Raw genomic sequence first — 12,233 nt, forward strand, 5'->3', positions numbered from 1 at the left:
GTGGTCTGATATAGAGTAATGAGCGTGTCAGGGTGAGTAGAGAAGTGATTCAACAATCATTGCATCATTGGGAAGTGATGCACCCACTCATTATGGAATGTCTCCTGTCCACAGAAGATTTTTGACAAAAGTAATGCACGTGGACAAAAAAAATTTGTGAGGTATTAGTTTGTTGAAAGTGTGCCACAAACATGCACCACAAAAGGTAGGTTAACCATTATCATTGAATATGATACTTGAAGCATGAAGATGATGTTATCTATCATCACTTTGATTAGTTTCCCACATCCAGTTGAAATGATAAAAATAGACCAGAGTTAAAAAAAAATGCCTTTACTTTAAGAATAACATACATATACTTAAAAAAAAAAAAAAAAAATCATATTTAGGTCCATATGTAAACAAAACAACATTGATGCACTTTTTTTTTTCCAAAAACAAACTGAATGGTCAAGCACGTTAAAGGTATGGTCATGGCTTGGGCTTGCAAGGCTGCTTCTGTATCTAATTATAATTGCAGCAAAAATAATTCCAAAGTCAACAAAAAATATTCTGTCTACCTTGTGACAGAGAAATGCATCTAATCAAAGTGGGAGGAGCTTCATCATGTAGAAAGACAATAAACTAATCACACTGCCAAACAGAGGAACTTAATCAAGTGGAAGATTTTACGCTAATAAAGTCACATACCAGACCGTACCCTAAAGAAGGCTAAAGTGACAAACTCATAAAAACAAATAGTTACATAGAAGCTGATAGAAGCTAAATTTAAAGCCCGGAAAATACCCTTGGTGATGCCATTGGGTTGCCAGCCTGATAGCAATTGCAAGCAAGTGATATGTGACCAAATATTAACTGTTCTAATCTGTTTGAGTACTTTTACTCACCTAAAAAGTGATGTGAAAAATGTGGTGTACCACCAAAAATACCATGCTAGTGCATATTCTTTAACACATTTAGAAATGAAGATCATTAATTAAAATCTGATCTATCATTTTATTTCCAGCTATTGATCTCAGACATAAATCCCTATTGTGAATTAGTATATAGTGTATTGGCCCAAATGTTGCAAAAATGTCTTAAAAAACCGAGACAATAAACAGTAATAAACAAACAAACAAAAAAACAAAAAAAAAAATCTGATTTCTTGATGTTCCTGTGTCAGCTGATGGCATTCAGTGGTTATGATCCCACAGGAAAGGCAACCTGTACAAGTGATAATAAAAATAAAACAGCCCTTGATAAAATTATTCTTTGTATTTAATTAGCTTTTATTATGTGCATATCTGTTGTAGTTTAAAAAGCCTTACCTGTCAATTGTTTTACAGAACTTCATTCATTATTGCACTAATGTGCGAACACTTCTCTCAACATTTTCTTTATTACACAGTGGTTTATTAGTTGGAGTGCTGAAAAATAAAATATTACTTCATCTAAAAATTGCATATAATGTGTGTTAATTAAACTTACAGTCAAATGCAGATTACATTTTGGATCAGCAACTGCAAACATTACAGTCCCTGACAAAAGTCTTGTCGTTTATCTATTTTGTAGAAACACCTGCTATTAACCTGACTTTTAATTAATCAATTGGTGTTAGAAATAGCTCATATGAAAAGCTAAAACCCTCCCAAATGATGTTTAATGCACTGAAATAAATTAGTTTCACTTAAAAAAAGATTTATCATTTAATCAAGACAGACAGGTAAAATTTTGGCAAGACAAAAGTTTTGTCACCTATACAGAAATTAAACAAATTTACTTTAAATACAAAAATGTGTCAGCAAATTGAATAGTGGTGCTGTGAGATCCAAATTTAATATCTTGTATGACTTCCATGAGCTTGAAGGACTGCATCTATGCGGTTTGGCAAGGATTCATACAATTTATTGATGAAGTCATCAGGAAAAGCAAAGAAAGCAGTTAATCAATATTCTTTGGTTCCGTCTTTCATGCTTCCTCTTTCATCCTACCCCACATATGCTCAATTATGTTCATGTCTGGTGACTGGGCTGGCCAATCCTGGAGCATCTTGATCTTCTTCGCCTTGAGGAACTTTGATGTGGAGATGGAGGTATGCGATGGAGCACCATACTGCTGCAGAATTTGGCCTCTTTTATGGTTGGGAATATAAAAGGTAGCTAAGATTTCTTGGTATTTTAGACTATTGATGTTGCCTTCCACCCTGCAGATCTCTCGCACACCCCCATACTGGATGTAACCTCAGACCATGATTTTTCCGCCAGCAAACTTCACTGTTTTCTGGGTGAATCTCGGATCCATGCGGGCTCCAGTAGGTCTCCTGCAATATTTGCGGCAACTGTGGTGTAATTCAACACAAGATTCATCCAAAAATATCCACCTTCTGCCACTTTTCCAGCGTCCATCCTTTTAACAGGCTGTGGGCCTTGGCAAATGCCACACGTTTTTCAATTGTCTTTTGTTTAGTGCTGGCTTCTGGGCACCGATTCGACCATGGAGGCCATTTCGAGACAAACTGTTCTGGTCGACACAGGGACTTCAGGTGACCAGGTCTCGTGGATTGGATTTTTGAGTCAACAAACGGTCCTCTCGAGCAGTTGTCTTGCGGGGTCTGTCTGACCTGGGCTTATCAAAAACTTCTCCAGTCTCTTCAAATCTTTTTTTTTTTATCTGTACTTGACACTAAGACACATTGAATGTGTCTGCCTCATCAGCAGTGGATCTTTTTTAGAATCTGGATCAGCCTCTTGATAATCAAAACTTTAGTCTCAGGCTGAATCTTAGGCATGTTTGCAGAGGTCTAGTTGCAGTTGATGTGAAGGTCTAGTGTACTGGGGTTCTTTTTATACACACCTGAGACCTAATTGATCCATTATTAGTCACAGGTGAAGCTCATATGACAATGCGACAACACTTATGTCTTTGCAAAAACTGACTCAATGGGCTTTACCAAGCTGTGAATATTAGAATACTTTTTGACAGTTTCGTTTTGCACTGAAACATTATTACAAAAGCTGTTGGGATTAAAATGAGCAATTTCTTGTAAAAAAAAAAAATCTTGATTAGAAATATATTTCAGCAGCACAATTTGTACACAAGCGACAAGACTTTTGTCACGGACTGTATATTGTTTGGGATTCTGCATTATCTTAGCTATCCTATAGTAAATTGCTTAATCTTTTCTTTTTTTTTCCCCTGACCAATAATCTGTAAAAACAATTAAAAAAGTTTAATATTTTGAGAAAAATAAACAATTAAAAATCATGTTAAAACAAGTGGTATTACATTAAATGGGACACCAAACTTACATTATTTGAAACACATGTACACCTGTATATTTGTGCAATAATAATTGAATAATAAATCAATTCATCCATTTTTATGACATAGGGGTAACTTATGGAGTGAGTGATTACCAAAGAGGATGTTTAGGTTTGAAAATGTTAGAAACTCTGTAATAAAAAACAAACAGTTCATCTCAAATGCAAATTAATTACCACCTTATTTTAAGTTTTTGCAGGTTTACATGTAGTTTTATGGGACTTTTTCTTGGTGACCTATTGAAAAAGAAAAAATAACAATATTTTTGAAAGATGTCAACATAAAATCATAGTTGATCATTTTCAAATAACATTTGAACCCAGGTGCAAGTCCATTAGCATAAAATTGGCTTTTTACTAGCATATTTTTATCATTACATACTTCATCTATTTAATGCCAGCAGATGCGTCCTTGCCCATGTTAGTTTCTGAACCTGACAAAATTACGATCAAAAAGCAGCAAAAATAAAAACTGTACTAAAATATATTACAATTCTTGCCAATATATTCAGTTTTTTTATTTATTTTTTCTCTTCTGTGCATCTCTTTCTCTCAGCAACACTAAAAGTGACCAAAATTCTGGACTCGAACTAAAGTGCAAAAATGTTTATGACTTCTTAACCATGAAATTATTGTCAAATTGGACTCACCTGCCAGGGCTAAGCCTCTTTGGTGATGGGAGGCTGCAGCGAACACGTCTTAAACTGACCTTCTGAAGGTCTACGAGAGTCACCAGAGGGGCCCTTTTTCCATACGGAGATTTCTGCAGAAAACCTGTACTTTTATGATATTGTTTTAACAAATATCTAATTTGGTGACAAAATAAGCCATGCTTCCTTACCAAAATTTTATTAGTAGCAGTTACTTTTCTCAGTTGTACAGCCTGCAGGTCCTTAAGAGTTATTGCAACTCGTTGATCAACCTTTGCCTAAAAAGACATTGTGACCAAAATCAGTAAAACCCACACTGGATTTAGGGTCCATTTTCAAGGTCTCTGTAAACTGCTGCTGGGCAATAATTTGTAATTACATAAACAAAACAAACAATGAACTATTACTTTTAATATTTTATGGGATAGTACCTGCAAAGCTGAGTGACTGGTCCTACATTTAGGTACCAAAGGCAGTCTCTGAGGCACTTGACTAGGTGGTGGTGGAGGTGGTGGTGGGGGAGGAGGTGGTGGGAAGGGAAGAAGAGCAGTAGGTTGAGCAACAGGGCTGTGTTGATGGTGTTGCATGGAAGTTGTACAATGGCAGCCAGAACATCTTGGCTCAGGATGTAACTAAAAAAAACCCACCACACACAACAACGCAAAAATACAAATTAATTTAAAAAATTCAGGTTTCTGAATCCATGTAGTGATTTCCATTCGAGAATCATGTCTGGTTTTAATGCAGTGCTGCCAGAGGGCCCAAAGATCATGGACATCTAAAACAGATTTTTGCCCTTGTCCCTTGTGCGCAGATATTTCTCCATATTTTTGAAATATTTTTATAAAATTCCCCTTGATTATTGTTAGGAATTGCATGCTTTTTAACTATATTTTTCATGTACATGTTGTCCTAACATGGCATTTTTTTTTATATAAAACCACAAGTTCTACTAACCAGAGAATTATTACGCAGTAGGTGTAATTCCTTCTGAAGCTCCTCCACCTTCTGATGAAGAATTTCCATTCTCTGGTCAAAAACCCTCCAGAAACTTAAAGCACCACAAAATCCAATCCAGATCTTTAAAAAACAAACAAACAAAATAAGATAAGGATATAATAAAAATATAATTTGGATTTACGAAATTATTAAATCGCTATGAACCTAAGGGCATTTGTTTACACTGTGACCATTACTGACACTTACCTGGCTGGTTATATGTTGACATTGCTGCATACATTTTCTGACTGCATTCAAAAACCTTTCACTTTTCTGAGAGAAGGATAAACTATCAATGTTGCTATTACAGGCCTCTACAACGATCTCCAACTGTGTTCTGTCAACTGGATTCCTTTTACTAATAAAAACAGAAATAAATATAAATGACAAAGGAGTATATCAATATGTACATCCAATATTTGCATATAAAGCATATACAGCTATCTGTGAAAGATCTGTGCTATTTTAAATGTGAAGTAGTCAGTGCAACTGGACTTAACCATGGTCACCCTTTTTTCTTCTTTTTCTTTATTAAGGAACTGTTCTAAAAATGTTTTTCCACCAGTAAATTGTATGTGTTTGGTTACACCTGATGTGGCTGGAAAATTATTAGGCACAAGAAGTGGTATTGTGTCTTTCCTGCAACCCCAAAACAAAGATATATTCAAGGTTCATCATTTTAAATTATAAATAGTGCATTACAGAAAAACTAAATGTAGCACAGACTTTCCTTACCTACAGTAGACACTAGAGGTAAATTATCACCCTAAATGCATTTATTGCACAATTAAACTCGTCATTGTGCAAGATTTTACAAACTCTCGAATCATGATACGAACAACCCCTTGGCTTGTTGAAGCCATAAGATACATACAACATCTATATCCGTATACAGTATGTCTTTTAAACGAGCCTTTTAAGCTGCACTGTGGATTCCCCTTAGTGAACTCAGTTCTTTATTAATCTGCCAATGCCGATTAATAAAGAAATGCCCAAAATCGGCCCGATCCATCCGTCGACCTCCAATAGACACAACCGCCTAGCAAAGGACAGGAAGGAAAATTAAAAAAGACAGACTTCCTGAAATACCCAATATTTATCCCGGAAATGGTTTACCCCTGACAAAAGAACCATGACCACTGAAATAGACCTCTCCAGAAAAAGAGCTCTGGTCGGCATAATACATGGGAGTTGCGAAGTGAAATAAATGGGTTTGCAGCCTCTCTATCATTTAACCATGACAATAATAACCATGACTAGCATTTAGTGATTGTGCATTATTAAGATCTACATTTTACTAAAATTAAACCCTATGTACGTCAGGTTCAACATTACACTAGAGGTCCAATTACATTGACTTTACTATTATTACTCATAGGGAGGCATCTATACTCACACGTTTATTTGACTGTCTGATACTGGAGCTGACTGCTTGGCCTTCATGGCGAAACGTCGACTGCTGCCATTCTTTCTTCTACGCTTTTGAAAGTGTCTGCCTAGTCGCTAAGAAATAGAAATAGATTAAACACTAAAAACAGTTAACATACAGTTGTTACTTTTAGCGACACTGCAACGAGCTATGGAGTTTTTAACATTGCAAAAGCGAGTTACATGACATAAAACTGATTTAATTTTAAATAAAAATATTACTATCACGGTTAATATATAAAATCCATATACCTTTAAAAAATATATAAATAAACAATACAGTATGCATACCCCGAAGACAGCCATTTCAGGCAGCTGTGTACCGGTGGATTTTCAAAAATACTTCCGGAATTCCTCTCAGCCAATCAGAAAACGTTTCTCTCTCTCTCTCTCTCTCTCTCTCTCTCAAGAGAGAGAGAGAGAGAGAGAGAGAGAGAGAGAGAGAGAGAGAGAGAGAGAACTTAGCGTTCTGCACCTTCTAAAGTTTCAACAAACTACCGGGACTTTAATTGGTTTTTGCAGCGACAAAGTAAACCGCTTCATCACTTAAATAATTAGTTTGATTGTCACTAATAGCTAAACAAATACAAAGTAAATTTCCTATCATTTTCCAATACAAAACAACTTAATCCTAAATTTACATTTACATTTGAACATTAAAAATCTATATAAATCTATAGTCGGAAATCAGTGTTAAACCTCTTTTACAGTAGCTCCTAATGTTTTTATGTATAACATCTTGAATATCTATGTAACTATAAAACTCCCTTAAGGCAGTTTTATGTAAGAAAGATAACGGACCGTGTTATACATTTGGCCAATGCAACATTTAATCCCTTTATTAATGAACGAAGCTGCGTATTAAAGGTTTAGATGGAATTATGGAATATCAGAGAAAAAAGTAATTTCCTGTTCTCGCATACATTAATGAATGATGCGGAAAAAACAGTAACTACCACGCTGCTACCCCAAATTCAATTCTATTTAATTTAGTTTTTTTTTTTTTTTATCATTCAACTTTATTGGCATGAATGTAATACAACCCTAATTCTAAAAAGAGAATTGAGAGTATGTAAATAAAAACAAAATGCAATGATTTGAAATCTGATAAACAATCTGATACAATAGAACATAAACCCAGCCATTTGGGTTGCACAAGCCAGTGCACTCTTAGTGTCGGTCCCAAGCCCGGATAAATGGGCCCTTAGGAAAGGGCATCCAGCATAAAAAACTTGTGCCAAATCGAATATGTAGATCATGAATAAGAATTTCATACCAGATCGGTCGAAGCCTGGGTTATCAATGACAGCCATAGGTATTGTTAGCCAACAGGGTACCGGTGGAAATTGGGCTACTGTTGGCCGAAGGTGGAGAAGGAGAGGAGGAAGACATCTACAGGGATGGCAGGAAAAGCAAAAGTGTAGGAGAGTGGAGGTTAGTGTTGGTACTTTGAATGTGGGTACTATGACTGGTAAAGGGGAAGCGGTAGCTGATATGATGGACAGGAGAAAGGTAGACATGTTGTGTGTTTAGGAGACCAAGTGGAAAGGAAGTTAGTCCAGGAACATTAGAGGTGGCTTTAAACTGTTCTATCATGGTGTGGATGGAAAGAGAAATGGTGTAGGGGTGATTCTGAAGAAAGAGTACAGTAAGAGTGTAGTGGAGGTGAAGAGAGTTTCTGATAGGGTGATGAACGTGAAGCTGAAAGTTGAAGGGGTGATGAAAATTGCCATCAGTGCTTATGCTCCACAAGTCGGCTGTGAGATGGAGGAAGTAATGGACTGTAGTGTGAGATTCAGGGAAGAGGTCAGACAGGGGCTCGGTGGTGGTGAAGAGATGCTGGATGATTGGGCAACTACTGCAGGAGTGATAAGGAAGGCAGCTAGAAAGGTACTTGGTGTGACATCTGGAAATAGAAAGGAAGACAAAGAGACGTGGTGGTAAAATGAGAAAGTTCAGGAAAGCATAAGGAAAAAGAGGTTGGCAAAACAGAATTGGGATTGACAGAGTGATGAGAAAAGTAGGCAGGAGTTCAAGGAGATGCCACAGCAGGTAAAGAGGGATGTAGCGAAAGCCAAGGAAAAGGCATATGATGAGCTGTATGTGAAGTTGGACACTAAGGAAGGAGAAAAGGATTTATACCGATTGGCCAGGCAGAGGGACCGAGCTGGGAAGAATGTGCTGCAAGTTAGAGCAATAAAGAATAAAGATGTTAATGAGTTGACTAGTGAGAAGAGTGTGTTGAGAAGATGAAGGGAATATTTTGAGCTGCTGCTGAATGAGGAAAATGAGAAAGAGAGAAGGTTGGATGGTGTGAAGATAGTGAAGCAGAAAGTGGATAGGATTAGTAAGGAGGAAGTGAGAGCAGCGATGAAGAGGATGAAGATAGAAAGTCGGTTGGACCAGATGAAATACCGGTAGAAGCATGGAGATGTTTAGGAGAGATGGCAGTGGAGTTTTTACCCAGATTGTTTAACAAGATTCTGGAAGGTGAGAGGATGCCTGAGGAATGGAGAAGGAGTGTGCTGGTACCGATCTTTAAGAATAAGGGTGATGTGCAGACCTGCAGTAACTACAGGGGAATAAAGTTGATCAGTCACACCATGAAGTTATGGGAATGAGTAGTGGAAGCCAGGCTGAGAGAAGAGGTGACCATCTTTGAGCAACAGTATGGTTTAATGCAGAGGAAGAGCACCACAGATGCATTATTTGTTATGAGAATGTTGATGGAGAAGTATAGAGAAGTTAAAAAGGAGTTGCATTGTGTGTTTGTGAATTAAGTGAAAGCGTACGACATGGTGGCGAGAGAGGAGTTGTGGTATTGTATGAGGAAGTCAGGTGTGTTGGAGATGTATGTCAGGTTGGTGCAGGACATGTATGAGGGCAGTGTGACAGCAGTGAATTGTGCAGTAGGAATGACAGACTGGTTCAAGGTGAAGGTTGGACCTGGACTATGATGTTTGCGGATGATATTGTGATTTGTGGTGAGAGTATGGAGTAGGTTGAGAAGAGCTTGGAGAGGTGACGTACGTGCTGGAGAGAAGGGGAATGAAAGTCAGTAGGAGTAAGACAAAGTACATGTGTGTGAATGAGAGGGAGGGCAGTGGAGTGGTGCGGTTGCAGGAAAAAGAGGTGGAGAAGGTGGAGGAGTTAAGGTACCTGGGGTCAACAGTGCAAAGTAATAGAGTGTGTTAGAGAAGTAAAGAAAAGATTGCAGGCCAGGTGGAGTGGGTGGAGAAGAGTAAAAGGAGTGATTTGTGATAAAGGGTATCTGCAAGTTTATAGGACTGTGGTAAGACCTGCGATGTTGTATGGATTAGAGACAGTGGCATTGAGTAAAAGACAGGAGGCGGAGCTGGAGGTAGCAGAGCCGAAGATGCTGAGATTTTTATTGGGAGTGACAAGAATGGACAGGATTAGAAATGAGTTTATTAGAAGGACAACGCATGTGAGACATTTTGGAGACAAGGTGAGGGAGGCGAGATTGAGATGGTTTGGATATGTGCAGAGGAGGAACATGGGGTATATCGGTAGGAGAATGCTGAGGATGGAGCCACCAGGAAGGAGGAAAAGAGAAAGACCAAGGAGGAGGTTCATGGATGTGGTGAGGAAAGACATGCAGGTGGTTGGTGTGAAAGAGGCAGATGTAGAGAACAGGGGGGTATGGAGACGGATGATCTGCTGTGGCAACCCCTGATGGGAGAAGCCGAAAGAAGAAGATGGCAACAAAAGTTTAAATTGAGAAAATGTAACATTTAAAGGAAAAAACTCGTAGCCATGTTTTCCACTGTGTATCATCCTCTCTTCTTTTAAGAACAGTCTATATACATCTGTGAACTGAGGAGAACAGTTGCTGGAGTTTTGGGAAAGGAATGCTGTTCTATTCATGTGTGATACAGTATACCTTTTTTTTTTTTATTATGCCCTGATCCTAAAACCATGCAATGATGGCATACTTTCATTTTTAAAGGACTGTATATACATATATATATATATATATATATATATATATATATATATATATATATATATATATATATATATATATATATATATATATATATATAGAGTGGACCTTTTTTCACCAACTGCTTGGCAATTTCCCCATAGCTCTTTCCAGCCTTGTGGAGGTGTACAATTTTGTCTCTAGTGTCTTTGGACAGCTCTTTGGTCTTGGCCAAAAAATACTTTTTGTTCAAATACTTATTTTCCTCACTGTATATATATTTATATATACTGTATATACATATATATATATATATATATATATATATATATATATATATATATATATATATATATATACATATATATATATATATATATATATATATATATATATATACATATATATATATATATATATATATATATATATATATATATATATATATATATATATATATATATTTATATATATATATATATATGCTGGTGTATATATAAGGAATGCTGTTCTATTCATGTGTGATACAGTATACCTGTTTTTTTTTTATTATGCCCTGATCCTAAAACCATGCAATGATGGCATACTTTCATTTTTAAAGGACTGTATATACATATATATATATATATATATATATATATATATATATATATATATATATACATATACATATATATATATATATATATATATATATATATATATATATATATATATATATATATATAAATGTGTGTGTGTGTGTGTGTGTGTGTGTGCACGTGTGTGGGGGGATCTTAGAGTTTAACACAGCATACTGTGCATTCTCCACAAAAACCCTTAAAGTTATAACTCCCTAAGTAAGAAAAGTGTAAACTTTGGTGTACATTGTAAAATAAATCCTGTCAAATTTACGGTAAAAAACTGGCAGCCATGGTTGCCAGAAATGTACCATAAAAAATACAGTTAAACTGGTGCTTTACATTGTGAAAAATTGTTCTGTAAATTAACTGTAAAATACTGTCAGCTCGAGTTGTCATTTTGTTTACAGAAACTGACTGCTCTAAAATTGGCCAATTAAACTGCATCAATCATACATAGTTACAAATAAACAAGTTTTAGGTGTTTAGGTGTACTTTCTTTTGAATCACCGTAATTGTCACGGATAGACCAAGCATCAGAAACCGGGAGTAACACAGAATGTCTTTTATTGTCTTAACATACACACACAACAGAGGTGACTGGAGCAAATTATACCCTTAACTGAGTGCTCCCTTAGAAGCATCGCCTGCTTGGAGCATGGAAGCACAGGGAACAAGAGAGGTAGGGAGTCCGGGTGCTCTATGGTCGTAACTGGTAGTTTGGACAGTGAGTGAAGGGGAATAGGGACCTTATAAACGGGACAGGTAAATAGAGGACAGGTGTGGGTGATTAGTAGAAGGAGGACAGGTGTAGGTGATTTGTAGGAGGGAGAGGCTGAGTGCCTGGTGGTTCTCTGACAATAATGGAGATCAGTGTTTGCTTTCGTGTTGCTCTTGGACTTTGACCTTTTAAAATTTGTTTTAAAAAAAAAAAAACAGAACAAAAACAAAACAGATCAGGTCTGGTCAGGTCTAGTAAAAAGTCATAACAAATTAAACAACATAAAAATAAAAATAAATGAAGGGATAGTAAGCAAAATTCAGCTGGATAATTAATTTGTGCTGCAAAGCATGTTGGGATTTTTTTTTACTATTTTGGCACCCAGCATAATGTTTTCAAAATCCTTTAGTTCGGCAAGTTCCCTTAAAGTCATATTACTCTTATAAAGAATAGAAAATTAGAATTAGAATAATTAGAAACCACCCATAAAAATAAAGACTAAAGCAACCACATCAAAACATTTTCAATAAAATATAAACCCTTGTTAAGTGTAAAAGAATGCTTTGT

At 36.4% G+C, this 12,233-nt stretch overlaps 1 protein-coding gene across 3 annotated transcripts; it reads right to left on the reverse strand.

Annotated features, from left to right (window-relative positions):
- Positions 1 to 323: 323 nt before the first annotated feature.
- On the reverse strand, positions 324 to 6,780 carry prr11 (proline rich 11). Of its 3 annotated transcripts, none has more exons than XR_014537930.1 (10): positions 6,671 to 6,780; positions 6,348 to 6,454; positions 5,159 to 5,309; positions 4,910 to 5,032; positions 4,384 to 4,584; positions 4,144 to 4,230; positions 3,953 to 4,065; positions 3,104 to 3,539; positions 1,311 to 1,520; positions 324 to 1,206 (listed from the first exon to the last, which is right to left on the reverse strand). XR_014537930.1 is itself a non-coding variant. In XM_083569176.1 (10 exons), the coding sequence occupies exons 1-9, from the start codon at positions 6,683 to 6,685 to the stop codon at positions 1,340 to 1,342; spliced, it is 924 nt and encodes a 307-aa protein (XP_083425302.1). In that variant the 5' UTR covers positions 6,686 to 6,780; the 3' UTR covers positions 324 to 1,206; positions 1,311 to 1,339. The 3 variants fall into 3 exon arrangements, 2 of the variants coding, with proteins under 2 accessions (XP_083425302.1, XP_083425303.1); XM_083569176.1 differs by having other exon boundaries at positions 1,311 to 1,409; positions 3,483 to 3,539; XM_083569177.1 differs by lacking the exon at positions 3,104 to 3,539 and having other exon boundaries at positions 1,311 to 1,409.
- Between the last annotated feature and the right edge of the window lie 5,453 nt (positions 6,781 to 12,233).

This window comes from Silurus aristotelis (genome assembly GCF_946808225.1).
Source record: "Silurus aristotelis genome assembly, chromosome: 18".
Taxonomy (NCBI): Eukaryota; Metazoa; Chordata; class Actinopteri; order Siluriformes; family Siluridae; genus Silurus; species Silurus aristotelis.